Source organism: Bombus huntii, chromosome 7 (genome assembly GCF_024542735.1).
Source record: "Bombus huntii isolate Logan2020A chromosome 7, iyBomHunt1.1, whole genome shotgun sequence".
NCBI classification, from domain to species: domain Eukaryota; kingdom Metazoa; phylum Arthropoda; class Insecta; order Hymenoptera; family Apidae; genus Bombus; species Bombus huntii.
Window position 1 is genome coordinate 9,791,039 of NC_066244.1, and position 26,002 is coordinate 9,817,040.

Sequence of the window (26,002 nt, forward strand, 5' to 3'; positions counted from 1 at the left end):
AGTGTACGCTTGCGATAAATGTACTGTAGCTTCTATATATAGTTTTTCAGACACGTTTCGAAGTTTATCAAATCACGATAATCGTGTCTCGTGCTAACGAGATTTGAAAATGTTTGTATAATAGGTATGCTGTGCATAAAATATTTCTAAGGGTATTCGAATACTCCCATGAACCACTATGCGCTTATTACAACTAAATTTTAGACGGGTTCAAGTGATGGATGATGGTAAGTTAACACGTGACAACGAATGATTGATCTTCAGCTGATTAAATTCATTTATCTGAATGGAAAGCTGTAGGTAGCGAAAGAGTGAATGAATCACTACAATAAGAGGTTTGGCTGCATAAACTTGTCGTGGAGATGTTGCGTTGTTTTGCGTTATTTTGAAAGGTTCGATCCTGGCAGGAAGTAGAACCTTCGATTTACGAACTTTAAAGAAAAAACCCAAGTACGAATTCGCATCTTCGAATATAAGACACGTCTTGATAAACCTTTATATTGACGATAAACGATCATTATTTATAAACGTCTATTAACTTAAAAAAAAAGGAAACTGTTTACATTTTAACCTATTTGATATTCAGGTCATTCGCGCATAAAGAGTATACAGTATACAGCGAAGGAAATACGTCGTAATACAAGCCTACCGAACGACCTAGTAAATGACAAAATATCTGTCACACCAACTACGATCTAATTCCCCATAAACCTCTCCTTCAGACCAATAATACAATATTCCGCAACAGTACAGAACTAGTTAGAAGCTACAAAAAATACTGACACACCGTTGTATCTGTTCCAGCATTTACATAATAATTAATAAACGATAATCAATCAGCTTCGAGTATATTAAATTTCGTATCATTCGGTGGTACTTCTCATGTTACTATACAAATTTGATATCTACTACGAAAATGAACTGTACGAAATCTGATGAAAGAAGACGCTTCGTTTACAAAAATAATGTTGCTTGCCAATACTTTTTGTAGCCATTCTATTTATACCACAAGAGGTCTAGATATACTAAATAGAGTTCTACTCTGTATGGAGGCAGGCGCGAAATAGGAAATCGTGCGTGGAATTACTATTGCGTGAACGCGAGGACAGCGCACGGCTCGCGACTGGTTGCGTTCGCGGTTGCAAGTTCGTTCGTTGGATCGATCGATCGATCGTTATCTCGGCTGAGACATCGCGTGCTCGATCCTCGTGCGACTCGCGTACGAGCCAGCCGCGGATTCACTGAAGCGGCCGCACGGCTGCGTCGCGGCAGCCGCGTGTAAACCCACGCCGCCGTCATACCGATCTTAAAATAAATCCCGCGGGATCGAATGAATAGGATGCGGGAATGCCAACACGTGGGATGTGTCACGAATATCATTCGACCGCACGCTCCAGCACGCTCCCGTCCTCGTACCAGGTGCCAGGTATGCGCGAGACAACGCAACGTGTACACGAGCGATCGTCGGTCGCTTGGATTCTCTATGGCGCGTTTCCATTGCGAGCTTGGAATTTTAAGGTGAATCGTAAGGTGTATTTCGTCATAACGTCGCTGACGAGTCATTTTCCGAAGAGAAATTCATTTCTGTTTGTCTTTGGATTTGGATTGATGAAACGTATCACGTCAGATGTAGAATGTGAATCACAGTGCCTGAGGAAAGTAACGGTATGCTATTGTATCGTATTAGCAGACTGTGTATTTTTATGCAAAATAATAATTTTAAGAATGTAATTAAAGAAATAGAATCTTAGTAGAATACTGGTTTACTTGAAAAGGAATATATATACTGTGAATTGTTTTACCTAGAGAGCACTATGCTTCTGATATTTTATATATTTTTGCATATTGTGTGCATCTTGTGCAATTTAGCGCTTTGGAATTTAAATTAAACGCGTGAAATGTCGAAATCTAATTACGAGGTCCGAGTATATTAAATATCTTATTATTTAAAAGTACGTTCGTATGGGTACAAAAATTTCATACTGTGAAAGTGAAATGTAAAATCTGATGAAAACAAAGCTTCTTCGGAAAATGCGAGTATGAGCCAACCCATTTTGATAGTCACTGCAATTCTCACTTAGTATATTCAAGTCGCTTATTGCATAAAGTATACAATACAAATTAAACCTGCTTACAATACATATTTTTCTTCTCGAAACTCAAAAAGATTTGAGACTATATTATAATAAAATTTAATGAAAAAAATTCAATATTATTTCACCTAGCATAGCATATCCCAAATCACCATCGATAATGACCAATCATTTCCAGCATTAATAATACTCGCATAAAATAAAAAGTAGATCTGCATTAAAATTTTTTCCCAAAAGTTTTCCAACTTGGAGCACGATACCACCAAAAATTCCCCAAATCGTATCGTATCAAATTTCGCGAGAATTTAAATCACTTCCACTTAAACTTTAAGAAGTTTCCAACTGTACATAACGCGAGACTTGCAGCCATTGGAAAGCTCACCTAGGCGACTCACCCGAGGGACATGACATTGCTTGCCAAGATAAAGCCGACTGCACGATAGCTATGTAACATTTGCTTACTTTCGATCATGACCAAGTGCAACGATGTGTGCGCATAAGTTCACACACACGCGCGTTTCGCGGTCCTCCATGGCCTATGGAAATAAAGCGTTCAATTTATCGCGACCGCGAATGTCGCGTTTGATTTTGGCGCATCGGAACGCTGCCATTGAATCTTGGCCCTTGTTGACTCTTCACGTGCTTGAATTGTTTTCCGAGATTGTTTGCTTACCATACGTTGAATCTTTTGCGTTTATTGTAAGGATATATTTGCCTTTGTAAGTGGATTTAAAATTGAGACGTTCTGGAATAGAATTCGTAATACGCAGTCAGTCACAAAAGTCTAGAACAAACCTTCTAAATATAGGATATTGCGATAGAAATGTCTATGAATTTTGTTGACACGTTAAGACACATATCGTTAAAATATACGGTGGGTGTGCGAAGATTTCCGATCGGAATAAATTTTCAACATTGCGTCCGGAAAACGTTATCTAGAAGATCTGCAAGAATTTTAAATAATATTTGGTATGAGAGTATAAGTGAAAGATAGTACGATACGTAAACACTATTATGTAGTTGTATAATATTGCTTGACATTCTTTAAAATATTACTTTTGGAACATAAGATGAAAAATCTACCTGACTGGAAATTTGTACACGCCAGTGTAACGCAATTTATCCGTTTTTACCTTTCTTAAAATGAAAGGATTAAAGGGACATAAAATAGAATATTACAGAATTTACACATGCCTAATATATCTAATATGAAATCACCAAAATAGTAGGCTTAATGTTATGTTAATATCTTGTAGATTCCCTAATCACGCAAGTAATAATAATCTCCCTGGCGTTGACTAAATCAGAAGTTTTGTGATATTTTTTTCAGCTTCGTTTTTCGGCTTCTGTGGCAAGTCAGACACACAAAATTCGGCGTACGAAGATTTTCGTCACTGACTGTAGATTGTAAATATACACATGTAGTTATGAGATATGACTGATTGTTGACAGAAATTAAATGGAAAGGGATGAGATTGATCCGCCTGTATACTATAATAGAGTTTTCATCGTTCCAACTAATCACGATACACGTTGTTCAAATAGCGAATACAATTTTATTTTTATATGGAAAAAGATCATTTATTTCAAATTATTCTATACATATTAATATTGAATAGAAATAAAAATTTTGGGGATAAAAGTGTCACAATATTTTCCATTTTCTACTATTAACCGATTATTCTAATCTTTTCCAATTTTTTCCGAAATTATGTCGCAAATATAACATGATCGAATATTACATTCGAAGTGCTTGGGTTTTTCCTGGTTTTAGATGGCGCCTATCCTCGGCAGAGGAAAAGTTGATCTTACGTGTATTATTAGAATCGTATGACCCAATGTATCTTCTAATTTTAGGATTAATTACACGCGTGACTGGCTATTAATCGATCGCAAGAAACGTTAATGGTCGTTCCATTTACGCAAGGTTTATGCAAAACGTGAGTCAGGCACCGGGATAACGCAATTGCCAAAAATTTCCACACTGACACAAGTCATCTTCTTGCTCATCTTTACAATCACGGATTGCATAATGAGAAAGCACATTTTTAAAAGAGATAAAACGTGGATTGAAACATAGTTCTGTAAGTTTCTAGTGAACGAAGCATGTCAGTAAATGGTTGCATTTGAAGCACGAACACGCAAATTAAAAATTTAACTTTGTGCAAGAAATGGAAACAATACGACAGATTGACGGTGCGTTGGAATAATAAAAATTGGAACGATAACACTTTCATGGTCAAAATAAGAAAGGATACTATTTCCTCGTTGAAAAAAGTCCCTTTCTTTGTTATCGTAAACGAATCGATGTTGCGCGCGGATATAAGATTTCTCTGTGATTTCCGCATTTCTCGTTTACTCAGCTCTGGAATATTCTACCGGAGCAAGGAACATTTTAAATTACATGAAAATATCGAACAATTGCAGTCCACAGTGCAATCTGTTGTGTCAATCCGAATATCTCGCATTACGATTGACTCATTATTATTTTGTTCGTATTCAATTGCTATGTTATTTATATTTATTATTCCTAGTTTCTATATACCATTGCTTCAAATTTGTTATTTTTAAAAAATAATTTCCGTCAAATATTTCGAATCTATTTGTAAGGTGGAATTTTTCAATTTATATCATCTTATAAATAACAAGCAATTTCCAACGAAAATTGTTCGACATTTTTCTCAATTTCGTTACGCAGCAGGTGTTCCAATAAAATTCAAAGGCCATTTGTCGTAGCATAGAAAATAATAATTTATTCAGCGTTCAGCGGAAATATAAACGTACAGTGTACTGCAGGGAAACATTTCTCTCGAAATGAACATAAAGTGTCGACTATACTTTAACAGCGAATGACTCTATCTGCGTACAATGAGGCATCGTTGGTACACGCACTTGTTTCATCCACTACGCTATCACCTTTGTCATCCTCTACACGTTATAAAACAGTAATAAGTTGTTCGTATACGTCTAGAAAAAACGTATTTCAGGAGGTTAATCGGTAAATTCTTCTAAACTTTGATCCGCGATTCTGTCCCCTAAAAAACGAAACTAGCTCGGTGTCAAGCGTTTTCGTGCTTCACACACACGAATATACAATAGATTCTACGCGCGTGTTTTCGTACTATTTTCCCCTGAATGTACAATTCACCTCGTGTTTATTTTTTCCTTTTTCCCGTCTTCTTCTTTTATCTTTAAATCCGAACCATATTGTTTCAACGAGACAGAACAAATTTAGATTCGTGCCTCATGTTGAGTCAAATGAATGGAACTTGCGATTCTTTGCATCGATTACACTGTTCCCCGAGCAAATATTTCAGACTAATGCAACTCGATCGAAAGTTTTAGTGTGCACGCAAAGGTAGCCTGTATTTTCTATTGTGATAGAATATTGATTTTACTGAAATTGATTATTTTGTATCGTAGTTAATAACAATTTTCAATAGAAAATTCCATCGATTCAAATATCGTGTTATTGCAATGTCCGACTTTCGATGTTTTAACGGCGCTGAATTTTATCCAAATATCTTGGTTACGGTTATTATAATTTTTTATTCATAAATATTCGAATGATACTTATTCGACAGCTTTGTGATTTACACACGAAGATCAGAAAAGGAAAGCACGATAGATTCATTTTTGTCGATTTTCTGATTTTCATTTTCATTTCCGCTTTTTCGATTGCTTTATTCTGCCACTGTTCCATAAAGAACGCAAAATATACTTTATTACATCTTCTTTAGCGATAGTAAACGTGTTTGGAAAAACAAACTGATACCTTAATGCTAAAAAGAATTTTATGGAAATATCGTTCTTTGCAATAGAACAATTTGCATGCAATAACTTTCTAAAAATATTCGCAAATATTTTTGGAACTTTATTCGTGTATGATTGACGTTTCCAATTTGTCATTTCCAATTTATTCTGTTGTTTGTTGCAGATATGTACATTCTATTCATTTAACGATCATAAAATAATGACCATTTCATTTGACTGAACATTTTTATCGAACGCTGTCGTTTGCAACATGCACGCAAACCTGTATACAAATCTAAAACTCGTGACTCGATAAACGTAACAAAGTATTCGTAGTAAGTATTATGCAACATATTATAATCAATTATAAAAAAAAAATCATTATGCGTGCAAAGATAAATTAAAAATAAAATTTATCTCTAAAAATTACAAAATAATAAAATTATTCAAATATTATAAATCTCATTCAATAATATACCGATATCGGTAAACGAATTACGTATAATGTTTCATAATAAAAATAAACTAATGAAACGAAGACAATTAAAAGTTGATCGACATAAACTTTCCAACTATATAAAATGTACAATTTCCAATTGATCTTTACTTAATGATAAATCTTTAGAAAGCTAGGTCGTGTTAAAAGAAATAAATGTATCGCGGCTTATTGCTTCTTCGAGCTGCGTTCTCAAGTGCATCGCTACGTGCAACATCCTCTTAAATGCGACAAATCTCGTACGACTCGCACTTTCTGCGCTTCACGCTACTTATCTATGTAAATTAAAGTTTATAAAAGATCGCATAACCAACGGGGCAATTGGGTAAATCGCATTGCGTTTTACAGAATCGTTATCGCGTAATAATACTCACATTCATCTTGTACAAGTACATATACATATACATATGTGTCTAGAAATATATGCACGGTCACTTATCCACTTGCCTTCGTGCTAAATGTAGATGTCGATTGAAAGTAAAAGAAATCGATGCGCACGTTAATAGCATAGTAAAAATTGTATTGACCTGCTTCCGTAATATTCACTAACTTTTGCCGAAATTCTGATAATTACGTATCTAAATAATATTTAAATTGATACTTTGCAATAAAAGATGATTTACCGTTACACTGTTTATAATTAAAAATTGAAACGATTTAATGTTCAATCTACACAATCTACATGTGAATATAAATTTCATGTACATACTACATACACTTGAGGTGTACAACGGTTGAACTTGATATTATTATAATGCATTCCAGAATAAAATGCAACATATGTAACTTTCTCATTGTGAGAGAAAGTATTCTAAAGAAAAGTAATAAATTCATACATTTGCATCAATACTTCCATACTTATTCTATTAATTACGTTTTCCTATAACGTGTGATAAAATGATGGATACTTATACAAAAATAAAATCATGTATTATTTTACATAAAAACGATGTAACTTTTAACATCGATGTTTTTTCTACATCTTACTATCATAAATCATTTTCTACAATTATAATAACATCTCAAAATTTTTACCACTCGAAAATGGCAAATTTTTTATTAATTTCAACTGCTCGTGGATACGTTCACACATCGAAAGGAATTTAAATGTGCAACGAGTAAAATCAAAAGTCGGTCGAACGAAATATACGGAACGAAGGAAACTCGATAAGAAAATCGATTTCTCCGACATTTATCGAAAATCTACATCGTGCAGGAACACAAACGGATCGAACCATGCGTATATAATAATACTAAGTCTTACGAAGCATTCCATTTACGTATTTCTATTATATCGACGACACGTTATTCTTCTCGTTATCGTTAATCTTCTCCTACGTCGTATAAAGTAATGCACTCGGGCAAACGATAAATTATCATACTTACAATAAGTCAACAGAGGAAAGAATAAAACGATTGCATAATCACACCGCGTTAAGTCTCATTTGGCCAACGAATTGCACGCTTAAAAAAAAGTCCGCTATGCATATCACCTTCTGTGTGTCGATCCTTTAAAAAGTACTATCATTTCGATCTGTATACGTTTGTATTCTCCATCGTCGTTCCATTCTATTATCCGATCGTACGATTTCCTCGATCAGACTTTTGTCATTTGAGACGTCCAAATAACTCGAAAGGATAAGCAATTCAAACATCCAGCAACATATTTTGATCGTTTGAGTGAGTTTGAACAAACTTTGATCGATTTGAACGAGTCGATCTCACTCGAAATATATTCCAACGATCAAGTACTTGGAAACTTTCTAAAATCAAATTGTATTCAGTTTGGATTCCAAACGTTTGAACATCTCGTGTATTTAAACAATTCGACATGCCGTATGTTAGAGGAAAAATATTAATCGCAGAAATGTTAATAGTGCAACGATGATATCATTACGAGATTCTGATGTATAAGTGGAATATCATGGAATATTTCTGGAGCGAGATCCACGTGATTCAATCGTGTATCCGATCTCAGCTGAAACGCGTCTGATTCTGGCAAACGTGCCAAAAAGAACTTGACGGAACTCGAACCGTCCTTTAACTCGATCTGCCACGCGTGTCAGAAACTTCCTGCTATCCCGCTACGCTCGACGTATTTGAAATCAACCGAGAACTTTACACGGATTGCTAGAAACCTGGCCTTCCACGACACTGCGCTGTCGCGAAATTCTGACACCATCGAAAAGTATACCTATAAATCAATCGAATTCGATTTGTTTTCGTTTGTGTTGTTAAAAGAAGTTTGGAGAGGAAATTTTCAAAGGAAGCTTGATGAAGTAACATTCGAGTTACACTTTGGTGTTATCTGATAATCTGATTTCTATGTATTTAATTCTATTGCTCTATATATGTTCTATATTTTATGTTCTATTTTTATGAATAAAAAAGTGAAAACAAGATATCCGAAGGCATACGAACATGAAGAAATGAGGAGAACAGCAGCAATAAATTATGCGATTTGATATTATTTATGACGATTCGATAAAAAATTATTGGTAGCATTCAGCATTGATTTTCTATGGGATTTTCTATTAAGAACATTCTTCACGCAGAAATTCGTTGCATTCGCGTTTTAATTATGAGCATGTTACTCTGATTGTAGATTAATGCAATATTAATAGCAACAGTGATACAGTAATATCTGGATAATTAAACGATTGAAGAGATATCGTATCATGTTAATAATATTTCAAATGGATAATAATATCTTACAGTACTGATAGTATCTTAAAAAATCGTAATCTGTCTTTTGGTGCTTCTTTGCGTAAAGTAATCTATGAAGAAAAATATCTACTTTAATAGACCAGGCTTTTTCTGGCTCATTATTAAGTTTCAAACAACAAAAAGACTATTACATCATAATGCTAAAATAACTTCTATCCAATATACAATTTAAATTATATTTCACACATAATATAAGCTTTCAAAGACTCAACATATTGAAAGCTTATCCGACCTTTGTATAATATGTACATATTATGGTATACACATACTTAAGACAACATTTGTCGTAAGATCCTATCTAACAAAAAAATTAATTAAAAACACACAGTTATCAAGTATTATCTGAAAAGTTCATGTTTCAACCTCTCATCTTAATTACAAACATTCTTTCGTAAACTATGTATATCCTGATGTAGACGTAAAGTATTATAATCTTCTTCCTTTTTCCTTCCTTTCTTGTATTTTTTTTTTTCTTTTTTAAGATTTTAATATCTCGTCCACGGAACACAGGACATTCGTCCATTGAGAAATAACATTCATTCGTAAGCACCGAAATGAAAGTACTTTTTACGACACTGGATACTAAATGTGTGTTAAATTGATCAGCTGAACACGTATACGTAACACAAACAGCGCAACAAGTATATTTTTTCGCCACTACTCTACCACGTAAATTACTTCCACCTTTACGTTATAATTACACAATATATGCAGGATAATGGGATTATACACGCGCGGTTCCTGCGATACGCTATGTCGCCAAAAAACAACGTTCTCCTAATGCAAGGACGCGCAAGGAAGGTTTGCGACAATAACAGAGCTAAGAGCTGTTTGCCGTTTCGCTAAACACACACGACTAAAAGTCAATTGGAGAACGGAAACTAACCGCGCTAAAGGAGCTCAACGGAAGAACAGATTTCTTGTATACGGCGACGCTTCTCCCGCTTCCTATTTTATTCCGGTAATTGCTTTCCTTTCTCAGTTAAATTATTCTCGATCTTTGTTTAATGAAGTACTTTCGAGAATACGTTTTTTCGTCTTCAAATTTCCCATGAAGCCATAAAGATCTACAACCTAATCACAATCATCGACACCATGAAAAATCCAGAAAGTCATACAAATCTTCTCATTGCCGCGTTCCACTCGAGTCGAAAGAGTTTCACAAAGTTTTCCATCCCGGAAACGTCACGTTACGCAAGAAACAGCCAATTCGAGCAAAGCCACAAATCGCGTCGGCGCTTTTTGCTCTACGGCCTCGTCGAGGGGGCCGTAAATCTAGCGGAGCCCCATTATCCGAAAACACGTAAAATAAGTCGGTCAAAATGATGCAAGAAATTAGAAGAAAAAGCTGCGACGCGCCAAATGCGGGCTGAATCGAATAAATCCGTTAGGAAGAAACATTTCACGAACTGGCTAATGCGGTTGACCGAAAAATCTGTTTATCCATCGGATCTACGATAACTCTAAATCCTTCCGGGAGAAACGGAACATTTGCTAGTCGCGAGCTGTCCTTCCACGTTAGTCGAAATGTGTGTCGAACGAGTGGTTCAACCTTAACCCAACGAAACTTTGTCGAACTCTTTCCTTCGTAGGACGTGGCAAACCGTTTGGAAACACGCGATTACTCTTTGCTTTGCGAATTGGTGATCTATGTACCTCTGTTCGTTGACTGATATCCTTTCATCGCTGGTTGTTATATTCGGTTGTTCTTTAAGAACAAACGACCGTTACTGTGATTTAGGAAAAGATCGTTTCGTACTTTTTCCTGTGATTGATAGAAATACGAAGGTAATTTGTAATAGTTCGTAATGTTTTGATTTGGTCGATTGGAAGACTGTGACTCTTGGAGGCCATTTATTAAATATTTTAATGTAATGACATTGAGCTTGGATTAAGATGTAAAGATAAAACGTTTGCAACAATATCAACTGATAATTGTTTCTTAGAATACCGCTTGACATTAATAGAATTAGAGTTGATATTGTATTTCGTTTTGATTTTGTGGAATTGTAATATGAAGAAATATGGTAAGTCACACGTTGTTCGCCGTTAAGAGCGAGCAATTTTCTTCATTTAATTCATTAATTTAATATGTTGCATCGTAATCCGACGTGTTTTTATTTGCTTTTAAAATTACACATGTATCTTTGCTAGCGATTTGAACTTTCCGAGATATCGATTGTTATAATATTAGCTATACCGTTGGCTTTTTACAGAATCCCAAACTTTAACCACCAAATGACGTCGATAGCAAGAAATCAATAAAAAAGAACTTATTGTGTTTCTCGCCTGTGATCTTCATATGGGAAATACACAAAATTATATCTTTCTGTTCCAACTTCATTTGACAACGGTAAGATTATCAAAATATGAAAATACATTCAAATTTTTCATTGAAAAAAACTTCCATTGAAACATAAAGTTCATACATGCGCGATTTGTGCCAAGAAATGTTTTAGTAGTCTGATACATTTCCTATTTTTTGATATTTTTCGAAGCCCTATAATTTCACGATAGTTCGTTTCAAAATATTTCATAATTTCAATAAATCATAACATCAAATAAAATCTCTAATAACGATAAATTGACAAAAAATTGTTTCAGTGTTTTGTTTGCGAGAGAATGGAATTCTGCGCAGTTTCTGGCGAAAGAGCGGGAAATCTGTTCTTCAGTTAAAACACGTAAAAAACAGCGTGGAAAAGATTGAATTTAGCTATGACGCTACGAAGCGTCGCGGTGAAATCTCGCCGAGATTCGGGAAAACGACGACGACGACATTTAGAAACTACGGTTTTAACTATACAGTACAATAAAATACGAGGCGTGGGGTTTCTGGTTTTGGAACGAAGCGATTAATACCTGAACATTCCTCACATTTCGCTGCGGCTTGTATCTGTAGGAGGAAAAGTTAAGCAGATTATTATTTCGTCGAGCGCGTTTGCAATTTAAAATGAACGTAATTTTAGTATGTAACTTCGATTAATTAACAACTGCCATTCAAACTTTCATTACATTTGTTATAGATATTTGTTATAGAAACTACCTTTCACACTTGAACAAAATTCTAGCGATCGTTAATTAGATCGTATTAATTTTTTCATTCACACACAATTTTACACAGATTAGAAAGTTATCGAATAAATTTAAAGAATATATTAATATTGTCGTAAAAGTAATTTGAAGATCAAATATCGACATCTTAAATATGCAGTACAAGATGTTAACATATTTCAATCCGAATAATAAAGTCCCTTCTTACATCTAACATACAAGACGCTATTATAATATCAACAATTTAAAATCGAGAAGATGAAGAAACAGAAAAGGAAAGGAAATTCAATTCTAGGATTACCAAAAGAGGTAGAAAGAACCTTTCTACGTCTCTTAATGAACATTTTATTCCAATTAAATCCGTCACTCACCTGAGCATCAGTTTCTCGTTTCTTCAAAGAACGCGAGTCAGCGTCCAGCAATTCTCCAAGTTGTCCAACGCCAAAATCTACTTTCTCGGCAAGGACACTACCCTCCAGCGTCAGTCTGTCGAGATTCTTCTTTTTATTCAACAATTTCGTATCCTGAGCCGCAGGACTTCCCGCGGTACCATTCTCGTCAGGATCTTTCGTACCGATCACGGTGAAACCACCTTGAAATTTCACCGACTTCTTTCTCTTAACTGTTCCAGGATGCGCACATGAATCGCCGATGGACTTCGGTGACACGTTAATCTGCTTCATCATCTCCACATAATCATCTTCTGTGTTCGCAGTACGAGCATTTAATCGACTCGAGTTCTCTGTTCCCAACTTTTCTACGATCGCAGCACACTTTCCTTCTTTCCTCGCTGAACCGATCGATCTTTCGACATCTTGGTCCGCTATTAGCCCACGATAACCATCCTTTTTCATCGTGTCCAACGACTTAGAATTATCCTTTTTCTGCGCTTCGAAGAACTTAGCCTCGATGGCCCTCGCTTCCAGTCCCCTGCAGATGCTAATCACCGATTGGTGTTCAGGCATCGGGTCCTTATCTACCCTATCGTTAGATTTAGAATCATCGTCGGCCGTCGCCTCGCGTTGAATCTCGTAGTACTTAATGAAGCTCCTAACTCTACCAGGGGTTATCGTTACAGTGTCGCGGGATTGGTCATCACTTACAGCTACGGGTGTTACGGCCCTGTTATTGTCATTATTATTACAATGGGGTCGAGAAATCCTCCTAGCTATGGCACTCTTGTCGCCGCTACTCATACTCTTGCTTAACTCTAACTGTCGCGCGTACGCGCCACGATTATGCGACTCGTCAGTCTTTGCGCTGCAGCCTACCATCTGCAGACATTCCACGGAGCTTGCTCCTCCTCTTCCTGCTTCGTCGTCAGACACTCTTCTGACAGTATCGCTTTTGGTCGGTTCGATGAGAACTTCGTTCACGTTTCTCGATAATTTTGTGTAATCCTCGTTCGTGGTTCTTTCAACTCTGTTTATTCTATTCACAGTACTGGTCACAAAGCTGATATCATCTTGAAAATCCTCAGATCTCTCTTGTGATTCGATACCTTTATTCCGGTCATCTGGAATATAGTTACTCGTCGTCAGAGAAGCAGCATACTGCCACTGCTTAACCGTTCTTGCGACTCTGTTTACGTCTATTTCTCGAGACTCTTCTTTACGATCTGCTAATATCTCGCTGTTCTCTGTCGGTTTCGCGGATTCTGTACTATTCGCAGTACTATTTCGGGATCCTTCAGACGCTTTTAGTGATTCGTTACTCTTGTTCCGGTCATCTTGAACCTTCCTCGTCGTCAAAGAGGCAGCATACTGCCACTGTTTAATCGAAGAAGTGGCTGCTTTGAGATTCATCGACTCGTCGCTCGTTTCCTTGGTCTCAACAGAAGAATTACCGTTACAATCTTTCAAACTCTGTGTACGGCTATCTGACATAGATTCGATTCTCTCCTTATCGTTCTCTTGCCGAGAAGAAGTTTTTACTCGCGGATGACTTTCAGCGGCACTTCTCTTCTCGTCGTTCACCGGTTTCAATTTAATGTTACTGAAATTGGAGAGCAATTCGTTCAATACATCGCACTTCGCCTCACCGGTGGTTTTCTTGCTCGTTTCGACAATCTTCTTAACCGTTGTCGGCTTTGGTAAAGTGGTTTCTATCCTTTCCAACGGCGCTTTAGACTCTTGTAAAATTTTCTGGATCTCTGAATCCATTTTTATCGACTCGTTTAACCGGGTTGCCAACTTCTTTCCTTCTTCATCTTTCGAAATCGATACTTCGCTCTTCGCTAGTGATTTTGGGAGAACAGCAATGATTTCACAGCTCGTCCGTATCTGATCTGTATCCTCCGACAACATATTTACCAGAAAAGAGTTTCGTTGAATATTAACCGGGTTAGTGATCCCTTTCCTTTTTTCGAATGATTCGTTACCTATAAAAGTATCTTGTAATTTTTTATTACTTTGGCTAACTGGAATATCCTTTGTCTCCTGTCTCGTGTCGCCTTTAGTAATTAAGCCCTTGAAACTTCTCTCGCTCACACCTAAAGAAATATCGCCAGTGTCCAAATTATCGTCTTGCACATCAGAATCTTCACTGCCGTCCGCAAAGTCATTCGACGTGAAATCACAACGATTTATTATATTTCGAAGCGATTCGTTTACGAAAATCTTTCTTCTGTACTCCCCCGTGGATTTATCGACTGAATCCGTTTGTAATTGCTGTTTGTCAATTTCCATATCCTCTTCAGCTGACGACACTTCCTCGCTAATATCAGTCTCTGTTCTATTTGATAATAAATGTTTTTTCAAAACGTTATTCTCTACTTTGTCTTTTATTATTTGTTGATCAAAGACTTTTGTCTCGCTTATTGTCGATTGTTCTTCATTGATTTCAGTCCTTAGATACTTGTCTCTACGAATTATCGAATCTTCCTGAACAAAATTGACGTTTATCTCATTTCTTGTTAATTCCAATTTCCAATCAAAGTTATTCGCAATCGCATTGGTACCGGCAGAAATGATTTCTTCGCGTTTTACATTGTCGTTTTCATTTTCAGAAGCTCCACTCGTCAAATCCTTTTCATCGTGATATTTTTTATTGTCTTCCACGTTATTTGAAGCAGTGCAGTTATTCGAAGCCCGCGCAAAACCGTTGTCCTCGGGCGGCCTTTCCGAAAAATCGTCTCTAACCTCAGCCAACACAGAACGGCATTCCGCTTTCAACTTGATTAAACTCGACTCTGCTTCGCTGACGTCCGCGACTTTTAGTTTTTCCTTGGAACAAAGGGACTCGTCTTGCGAATCGTGCCCGATCGAAGCGCCGGTCGAATCGTTGGAATTACCACGATCGTCCTGACCGAAAGATCCCTTATCGATCGCCCTGACAAAATTCGTGGCATCGTCCAGGGAATACCACCGATCCAAACTGTCCCCTGTTTTCAAAATAGAACTAAAAGGTACGTCACCGAACTCGTCATGATCCTCCTGGAAATCTTGCACCTGACCAAAAGCCTTATTCATGTCCGTGCACTCCATGTCGTCCGTGATCTCAGTCAATTTCACGGAAGAACTACGATTCCAGCTGACCTCCTGCTCATCTGTCAGAGGATCGATATTTTGTAAACTGTCGCACGTGGTCTCGCCATCGTTGTTCAATTCGTGATCTGAAGTCGACGAGCTAGGTGACTCGATCACGAACCTCACTTTGGTCAACCGAGGTACCGTTGGTTCTTCTTCAAAGCTGTCGTAACACATCGGGCCAGCCGATCGTCGGACATTTACCTTGTTACTTCTATCGACGTAATCTTCGAAAATAAAACGACTCGGTACGTCGAAATTCTCGATCAAACGATCGGCGAATGTAGCGGTCCATGTGTCCAAACATTTCTCGAATGGAAGGCTAGTAGTGGTCACGCGAAAACACAAGTCGTCCTCCTCGTCGTCTAACGATTTCTCGAAGAATTCGCGAAAGGAGTTTCGAAGGGAGTTGCGAAAGGAATCGCGAAAGGAGCTGTCGAAATTCGCAGAAGGCTCGTCATTTAAATCGTCTTCACGCTGCAGCGTGTTGGACATCACATTTTGAAAATCGTTCAAAGTGAAGAACAGCGGCGGGTACTTGTTGGTCTCCTTCCTAGTGAAAGTCTCGAATACAAACGGACGTTTGTGCGGCGACTTTGTCTCACTGCTTGAACCGCACTTGTCGTCTTTCTCGTTTTCATCTTTACTCGCTTTCTCGATCCGTACCGAGTCAGCATCCTCGAACTGCAAAGACGACGGCTGAGAAGTTTCCCCCGTCTCGTTCGAACTTAGACTATTTAGCGTTTCTTCCGCATCGCCTATTGTCTGCGAGTTCGACGTCCTTTCTTCTGCCTGACCTTTGGCGACGTGAGATTTGATCCTTCGGACTGCTCGCGGCGGAGGCGGCGGAGGCGGTGGCGCCAAACGCTTTTTGTCTGGTTTTCTCAGACGAGTCGGTGACGTTTCTTTCGGAGATTTTGCAATTGCCGCGAGCTTCGCTTTGCGCTTCTTCCGTCTCGGTGGGACTGGCGGTGTACTGCTGACAGATTCTGTACCTGGAACAACGATTGATCGAACGTTGGTGTGCATGACACTGGCAAATGTCAATGACGCTCGGCTCTATCGTTCCTCACTGACGTATATGGTCACTTGTGTCAGTCTGAAGCTTTGATTTCGTCGCACAATTTGCCAAACTTATCAAAGATAAGGTCAACTGTTCACTTGGTATATACTATAATACAGAGACCACGTGTCAGTTTGGGAACAAAAGAGAGTTTATGGTAATGATTCATGGGATTCGCATTCGCGCATAGTAGAGATTGGTCGAAGCACAATCCGCTGATATTTAGAGAGAAATTTTGGAGTACGGAAACGCGTGGCTAACTACGGTGTTAGACCGTCCGAGGGATACTAAAGCTGATTCCCTACAAATGACAGAGCATCCTCTACCCCTCTCTCTACCGCGAAGTCAATAACAGTGATTCACTAATGCTGCCAAGTTTAAGTTTCCTATTGAATGAAAGAAGACCCTAATAAGACGACAGGCGAAATTCTAAAATCGATCTCAAACCCGGATGTGACAGAGCTAGCCAGGTACTGCATTCGCTTTTGGTAAGAGAGCTTTTTCATTATCGATGTATCAGTAGATTGATATATCTGTTAATTATTCTAATCCTTTTATAAAATACATTTTTCTTTTCGGCATTAAATCCTAATTTTTGTTTGTACATAGAAAGCATCGAGTTTAAATGTATAGATGAGATGTAGATTCGAAGTTAAATTTGCATGACATATATCTTCGTAAGATCGTTTCTATATCGAAACATTCTTTTTATTTAATGCATTCGGAAATTCGAGCGGATGAAATTGAACTTCATGTTGTAGATAATCTTCAAAAATTGAATTAAAATGTATTCGATGAACCACGTGGAATAAACTGAAGAAAGTTGCAAATTATAAAATTTTTATTGACAAAAGACTACTATCTAATATGAATTTCCCTTGACAACTAAAGGACAGAACTGACGTGACGGTTCGTATTAAACGGGCAAATAGGAAAAAGCAGCAAATAGTACCGCCTCGAATTCTGAGCAAGGCTTCGTCCGTTAAATGGATAAAAACAATTCGATTAGGTTACGTGGTGGATGCAGCTACGTTCGACACAATGGACATAATGACCTTAATGGAGTTTGCTATACGATTTTGCAAGTATAAGCGCCCACTAGCTTGATTGGAGTATCGAAATTTAAAGGCCAAGAGAACGATTGAAGAAAATTACAAATTCCTTTTAAACATTCAGTACGCAAGACTACGTAAAAGGAAATTAAATACTGTTAAGTATTTAATATTTCTTTTAGAAAATTTCAATCCCTACATTTTAATTCGAATACTAATGGCATTTTTATGTTACATCTATGAAGTATTGATTACAGATATACATAATAAATAATGTTTTTTTTCTTATAGATAATAAATTATACATTTAAAAATACACATATACTTATATATGTGTACGAATTTATGTAACAATATGTAAAAATAAATTGGTCTCGAAAGTATTTATTTATCCTCTATTTTACACTTCTTTATCTTTTATAATTTAGAAGGCAAGAGATTCGTAAGTTGCATTTTACGCTGTATTATCCAAGTTGTAATAAAATATAATTTGTTATCTTAATAGTATTCTCAACTAAAACTTTCGATATAACAAGTATCTGAACAACACACGAAAATCAAAATGCATATAAATTGTTTCACTGCAATTAAGTACCCATTGAGTGCACAGTAAAAAAAGTAGCATACGTGTTAGATAAAAATGGGTTTGTAGAGTAAGTACTAACTTGCTTTATCGACGATTAAATAAAAACTTGGCGACTCGTCCTGCTGACGTCGAAGTCCTCTATACTCAGCAGCATACTTGCGGACTTAAGTGCATCATTATCAACAAGATCGGCCATGTATAGACTGTTTGCATTGTGATTACCCATTGCGCTCGATGCGGCACTGCTGTACGCGCTCGAGGTGTTTTGCACAGATGCAACGTCGGTGGTCCTTTGAACGAGCCATTTGTTTGTCATGCTCGACGTATCTGCTTCCGAGGACACGTCGAATCTGATGTCACTGAAATCAATGAAAGCGTACTTATAAAGTTTGCTTGAAAAATCAATAATCACACTGTTCAATCAGACACTGAAAAGCCATTCTATCGTATACATTGAGTTTCTCCCCGTCTTCAATTTACTAATTTAATCAACTCTTATATTAATATATACCGATTAAATAAAACACATGTAATTGTTTGATATTTGTCTTAATACATATTTTTCAAATATACGCACATTTGCAGTATTATTATATATTTTATCATATGAATATAACGATATATAAGTATATTTTATAAAACTTTATCATTTTCAGTTTCTGTCTGCACAAAATAACGCGTTTAATTTCCTTTTTAATTTTCCAGGCTATCCTCGATTATATTTTCCACAAAAGACAAAACGTGGTCGGTTGACAAATTCCAACGCGTACCGCATTACATTCTCTGCTATATCATATGCTGTAATATTTTTCCAGAGTTTAGAGCATGACATCTAGAGAATTTCAAATTTCAAAGATAACTTACATACCAAGAATAATCAACAGTCCGTTTATAATATCCCGTATATGTTTAAAACTATTAAGTACAGACCCAAAATTTTGCTTCCATTCTCGTTAAAATTAAGTGCATAGCGAAACAGAGTACTGGAATGTTTCACTTGATTGCTTTACTTGAAACGAATTAAAAATAATGCTACAAATTCACAATATAAAGTTCTACATCGCCCAGTCGCAATGAAAGAATCAACCTCTTCAACTGAAAATTCTTCAACGTAAACAAGAAAACTTATTTTCATTTCAGACGCAACTGCTCTCTCGCTTAGCTAATATTAAAATTAAATTTAATTAATAAAACGTAAAAGATGAAGTAAGATTCAAGGAAAGGAACATCTTCATACTCACTCCAAATAGTTATTTTCCGCAGGTTGTTCGTGATTCTTCCTGGAGGTTGCGTTTTTACGGGAAGTAGCTTGAGAGAGGACCAGCTCGATCGTATCGGACGAGCTCTGCAGCATCTTCAGAGCGTCTTCATACCGCAAATGCAATAAATTCTGCCCGTTTATCGCTACGATGCGATCGCCTGCGGTCAATAAATTTCTCCGAATTAATGCAGCTCCGGTAAAGAATGGCGCTTCAAGCTTACCTTTGTTCACGTTTCCGGCCATATCGGCCGATCCTCCTACCGACACCGCTTGGACATAGACGCCACCATCGTTACCCTCTGTCACTTGCAACCCTATGCTGCCACCGTGGCCCCTTTCCAACTTAATCGTCTGCAGGATTCGTTCCTCGGCAAACGACAACTCTTCAAGACGCGCTGCTAAGGAAACGGACATCGACTCGTCCTCCGGCACACGGAACGTCTCGTCATCTGTACGGATGTCAGCGTCTGTTGGAAATAGAAATCATACAAAATTTAAATTTACAAATCATATAATCCTTGCATGATGATGAAATGCATAATGTTCGTAGAGATATTTTTATATTGAAATTAATATGTTTGCAGAATTCCTTAACTTCTTAAGATATAGGATTAAGAAGATAAAATATCTTATGTTGTATATGTTATCTGATTTAGTGAATTACATAACGCGATTGATTTCAAGAAATGCAATTAAATATAGGAATAATATATAGCACGATGATGATACAATATGTATCAATAACATAGCGTTGTATTAAAAATTTGTTAATTGTTGTATACGTTTAAATATAGGTTCGAGTGATAATTGTTAACACTTGAAAAATCTAGTCGAAGTAGAAATGTTACTAACTGAGCACGTATGCTTCCGGTAGAGGAGATTCCGTTGATCGTGCGGACAATGACTGAATCGAAGACTCCGTGTCTGATTTTAATGATAGCGACTCCATGTCGTCGGTAAGGGCGGTGTCTTTCTGCACGAGGCTGCTATAGATCGCTCGTGTTCCCATTTTTACCCCTAGACGACGTGGCAAACTCGGCGTCCGATAACCTCCCGATTGTCTGGATGTTCCATAATTCGGTAAACTTGAAGTCTTCATCTAAAACAGATATAAAGGCATTTCGATTCCGATATTGATTAATTTTCATAAAAAGAAAGCTAAGTTACATTGGAAATGCACGAAACAAAATATATTGAACTTTTCTATCATTCTTGGAAGTAAATACTAGTCAATTACAAACACTCCCATTAAAGGTATTATATATACCGATATTAAAGCATCTTCTACTGATTATATGAAACATAATAATTGTCACAGATCATAAGATAAACGATTAATAGTCAGAATTTTATATTTATGCAAGACGATGATCTAAAACAAGTAGCAAAAATTATCAAAACCAATTTGTTAAAGTTAAAGAAAAAATTAATTAATATATGTTGACTCTTGATAAATATTTGGTTTAAAAAGGACGTTAAAAAATTTTTCGGTCAATTAAATAGTCCACAAATTTATCAAAAGTGAATATGATTCGTGAAATTATCTGTAATAGAATATGCATGGAATTAAATAGCAATAGATAGAAAATCTAATAGAACAAATACCAAATTAACCAGAACAATAATTGAGAAACGTAGAGGACAACGTAGATGAGAATAGTATTGAAATTTTTCGTAGCAAATCGAAGATTTTTATTATAGTGTCAAATTTATTATAGTCGAAGCTTTAGAACGATATAATAGTTCATAAAAATGTTATTTATTTGCTAATAATTTCCTAGATTTTCTTCATTTTTACAAGTTCGTTATTACTTATAAGAGGGTTTCATTTGTCACTTATTGCATATATTTTCAATATTTTATTATATATATATGAAAGCCTTTATTAATTTTTTAATTTTCATAGCACTGGCCGATTTAAAGAAGTATGTACTTTAATACTTCAATCTCTTAGCTTCAAAGATATAAGACTATTACAAAGAAATAATAAATTCAGGAAGTTGCACTTTTATTCCGATAAATGTCATCCAATAAAATTCATGAATGTTATAAACGTAATATTCATAAGAAAATTTCTAATGAAAAATTCATAAACAGAAATTAAGTTCTAGGAACTAGCATTTGCAATATCAGTGTTTTACACTCGATATATCCTTTGTCAAAAGAGGGAAGATTATACGAGGAAACATAAAAGTCAACCTTTTCCATATTACAACAAAAATAATAGAAAGTCGATCTACCTTGTGTAACGATTTCTTCACGTCCGACACGTCCCATACCTCATCCGGAACAGGAAACTCGTTCTTCCTTGAGACTCCAACTTTGTTGATCGCAGCATACAATACTTCAGGATTATCCGGTTTCTCTAATTGATCTACGTCGTTCGATGACATGATCTTAGGAAGCGAATAGCCACATTCAGTTTCAGTTTCCAGTTCTATTCGCGGACGATTGTAGATCTTCCCGTCGTTTTTCATTTCCTTTACGTCTAGCGAGAACGGCTCGTTGGGACTCGTCAGGCTTCTTTCTGACTCGTCTTCCGTATCACGGGACTCTCCTTCTGGTTCCAACCGCACGTTTACTTGCGCGTAAAGCGCATCTTCTTCAGACGAGTAGAAGCCGGGTTCGCGAAGAGTATCTTTCGTCTTTGGCACCGCGATATCTTTCTGTGGATTCTCATTCTCTTTGTTCTGGTATTCCTCCAGCTGCATCGAATAATTCGACCTCAGCTGCGCATTCTTCACGGTGTTCGCTATGGCTATTTTCGTTTTACTATCGTGAGACTTTGACTTTGATGGCGAGGCCTTTGCTTCGATCGTCGTAGGAACACCGAATTCTGAAAAATATTTCATACTCTATGTTACACTGATCATTTTGAAGCAGACATTCAAATGAAAATAGTTCTTTCTTTTTTAATTGGAGCAGCTTTTGTTAAATAACAAACATATCTGTATCAACTGTATCAAGTGTAAGTTATTCGCAATTCGTGATACTTACAAGAAGTAGAATTTTGTTTAAAAGATGTTGTTGTAAAATCGACGTAAAATTGAAGTGTTAGAAGCCAGACATACATTTTATACACGAGTTATTGTTTGTTTCCTTTTATTTAAATATTTTAACGCAACTTTTTCATTCAATTTTAATGCATGCTTGTAAGTTAGCAAAATTGTCATAAAAGAGGTTTAATCAGCAACTAAGAATGTATTTACTCTTCTTTAGAACAATATAATCCACCGATTAGTATTTCAATTATTAAATAAACTTATCATATTTAATTATGAATTAAATGCGACTTTTCTTTTTTAGCTCGTTAATTTCATAAGAAGACGAGTGTTAAGAAAAACCTTTATAACTACTCTATTCTATAATACATAAAAAAGCAGAAACATAACATATATGAGGAAGTTAAGACGTACCTTTCGCAAGTCCCTGTAGCGACGTAAATTCCGAGCGTAGCCTTAAGAAGAACTGATGGTGCAAAGAGGTGAGCTTGAAAGCGAAGTAACTTCTGTAAAACAAAAATACTTTGAAACTCGAGGCCTACGCGAGAGCCGTACATTAAATCTTCTTTTAAATTCCATTCAAGTACGGAAACTTGGAGAAACTTCGTTCGTGTCTATCGCTTGGCTTTTCAACGGATACATTCCACACAACATCTTTATTCGAATAAACTTTTCCCCAATAATCTAATTGAATTTACCCAAAAACTTCAACAATCTCCTTTCTTTAATCACGTTCATTCGTAACGAAAAACGCTTTGATATGTAACACTCTAATACGACCCACGTTCTCCCATTTTTCACTTAAGCAAAATGAATCGTCATTCAACGCCGACCTGTCATTCCTACCTAACCGAGCAAATAATTAATTAAACGAACGCTTACTTTCGATGGTCCATTCTGAGTTTGAACTTGCATCGTTTCCCATTCACCTTGCTATAGACCACCAGGCAGCTTTTACTGTAGCTCAACGTCTGAATATCCTTCCATTGAAACTGCGCCAGCTTGATCCTTTCTCTTGGCTCTCCTCTTTCGAACAACTTCAATCCCTGAGCATGGATGGCTAACCAAACGTTGCTCTCAGTCTTCTTCTTTCCACCTTTGCTGCTCTTCCCATCGTGATTCAGTTTATTATTATTATTATTATTATTATTATTTACGTTATTGATGTTGTTGTTGTTGCAAGCTTCTACGCGATACTTGGACTTGTAAGCTCCATAAATGTCGTTCGAAGTGGCGCTCTTGGTCAATCCAGCAGGTTTTCGTTCGTCATATGGGATCTTTGGAATATTCTCGCAAGATCCCAATCGAGAAATTTCAATTCGACCACGAAGATATTCCTGTCTGCCATCTTGGCTATAAATATTCTCGCTGGAATCGAGCAATTCCTCGGACGTGTCGTGGTTATCGGTCGACTTTCTCTTCCTTTGCTGTGCCATTACCTTCTCCAGTTCCTTAGAGTCCACGGTGGCAATGTAATAGTGAGAACCATAATCTGGAAGGGTTTGTGCGTGAGTTATGAACATCTCCTCAGCTTTGTTCGAGTCCAAGCCACGTCTGTCGCGATGTGCCTGGTGAAGACGGGCACGGAGAGCTTCCGCTCCTTCGTTGATGATTTGAGATTGGCGCTGATCTATATTCAGAATCAGTGACTCCGGAACATAGTGTTCCAGCAGGAAGTAATCACCGCAACCGTGTTCCTAGATAGAGAAAGTAGCGCGTTATCGAGCTGAACTGATTCGAAGATGGTGGGACGGAAATGAGGATACTAATGAAGAATCTTTTATGCGCTTGATCGACATTTTAACAAGGTGAAGATTTTGAAGATCTTCTTTCACTTATTTTTTTTTTATTTTTCTTTTTTTTTATGAATGAATAATATGTGGAAATATTGTGTTAATATTGTATTAATAAATAATCATTATGAGAATTGTAATTTGCATCGATCACATTTTATATCAAACTTGTACGAATACAAACACACCCGGAAATTTCTTCGTAATGGTTTCGTTTATATCTGCAGATATGAATTACCGATAACTCATATTCATCATATCCATTTTCACTGTATTAATTTCCTCGTGTCGACAATCAATATCGCATGGTCGTTTCGTAATTGATATTACATTCCAGCGTTATTCTTAGAAACAATGAATCGCAAGTTTACTCACGTTCGCGTTATAATTCCCAAATTCAGCCTGAAGAGCCAATCCAGTGAGATTAATTAACTCGGGATACGGGCACACCAGCTGTTGCTCCAATATACATCGTCGTATTTGCAAATATAATAGATGCTTCGATATCCAACTCCTAAACAGGTAATTCGTAATTGATTAATCTCCTACATGCAAAAATATGTGCATACTCCACTGTCATTCAGAAACTGTTATCGATAGATTGAAATACTTTTGGAAAATACAGAATTATATTACATATAAAATAAAGCATTGTATTTAATAGATGTAAAGAGTTATAAATAAAAAGATATCAATTATTTCTTTTTCGTTGTAGAAAAATTCTATTAAATTGTTCTTTAGATGTTTTGAATTTTGAAATTAATTGCTAGTAATGGTATAGACACGAAGAAGCTCAGATATACCTTATACCACGCAAGGAGGGTAGAAAGAACCTGAGCCTCAGGTACAGCATAAAACTAGTCGGAAGACCCAAAAGACCTTTGCTTTTGCCGCTGCTTAACCATCCAGGTGGTGCGACTTTGTTCAATTTAGTATCGGGTGGTAAAATCGCAAAATCACCGGCTAATAGCACCGCCAGGCCAAGGGTGAAGTTTTCGTCTAGGCTTTCGGCTTGCATGATGGCCTACAATCATTTATAACCAATGTATTATGTTAACGATGTAATTATACGAGATCAAAGATACAGTTCGATTAGATTACCATCGGATGCGAATCGTTAAATGAAATACAGAATGCCGTAGCTTAACATATTCCAATATGGTTAGAAGCAATAGAATTGTTCAGAATATTTCGAGATATGTAACATTCGAATAGATTATTCATAATAGGGAAGAATTGCAAATTTTTAGTAAATTCTATTTCAGGAAGATAATTAAGCTTTAGAGCTATTTTATGGAACTGTTCAACCTAGAAATATAATTTACAGTCATTGTAGGTAATGTGATCTGTATGACATATTGGCCGTTTTAAAATGTGGATATAAAATTAAATTATTTACTAAAAGTAGTAATTGACAAGAAAAGTAATGTTTTAATATCATACTAACTTTTTATTTGAGATACGATTGCCTTCAATAAATCGGATAACTTACTAATTTCCCTACACTTTTCCAGGAATATTACGAATATTTCCATAATATGCGGTATCATAAATAAATATAAATATTCCGACAATTTTTTCCAATTAAAATTGAATAC

General features: G+C 36.5%; 2 protein-coding genes across 7 annotated transcripts in view; both read right to left on the bottom strand.

Annotated features, from left to right (window-relative positions):
• Positions 1-4,819: 4,819 nt before the first annotated feature.
• LOC126868130 (uncharacterized) lies at positions 4,820-16,676 on the bottom strand. The gene is made up of 2 exons (XM_050623351.1): positions 12,492-16,676; positions 4,820-11,962 (listed from the first exon to the last, which is right to left on the bottom strand). The coding sequence occupies exons 1-2, from the start codon at positions 16,674-16,676 to the stop codon at positions 11,867-11,869; spliced, it is 4,281 nt and encodes a 1,426-aa protein (XP_050479308.1). The 3' UTR covers positions 4,820-11,866.
• LOC126867991 (uncharacterized) overlaps positions 16,499-26,002 on the bottom strand; it is a 148,628-nt gene continuing 139,124 nt past the window's right edge. For 2 of the 6 annotated variants that reach the window (XM_050623099.1, XM_050623100.1), the window contains exons 10-18: positions 25,208-25,428; positions 24,780-24,918; positions 23,494-24,308; positions 23,026-23,117; positions 21,850-22,445; positions 20,462-20,708; positions 19,831-20,076; positions 19,590-19,767; positions 18,233-18,707 (exon numbers count right to left, since the gene is read on the bottom strand). In XM_050623099.1, the coding sequence (XP_050479056.1) occupies positions 18,443-18,707; positions 19,590-19,767; positions 19,831-20,076; positions 20,462-20,708; positions 21,850-22,445; positions 23,026-23,117; positions 23,494-24,308; positions 24,780-24,918; positions 25,208-25,428 (2,799 nt within the window). In that variant the 3' untranslated portion in view covers positions 18,233-18,442. Of the gene's footprint in view, positions 16,643-18,232; positions 18,708-19,589; positions 19,768-19,830; positions 20,077-20,426; positions 20,709-21,849; positions 22,446-23,025; positions 23,118-23,493; positions 24,309-24,779; positions 24,919-25,207; positions 25,429-26,002 lie in introns of those variants that run through there. The other 4 variants (XM_050623101.1, XM_050623102.1, XM_050623103.1 and 1 more) reach the window with 4 other exon arrangements.

What these genes read in the sequence shown, in the direction of transcription:
- LOC126868130 (XM_050623351.1), bottom strand. Translation starts at nt 16,676, where the DNA reads ATGCACACCAACGTTCGATCAATCGTTGTTCCAGGTACAGAATCTGTC. An exon ending in AACGAGAAACTGATGCTCAG is followed by an intron (nt 11,963 to 12,491) that starts GTGAGTGACGGA and finishes TTCCTCCTACAG; the next exon opens with ATACAAGCCGCAGCGAAATG.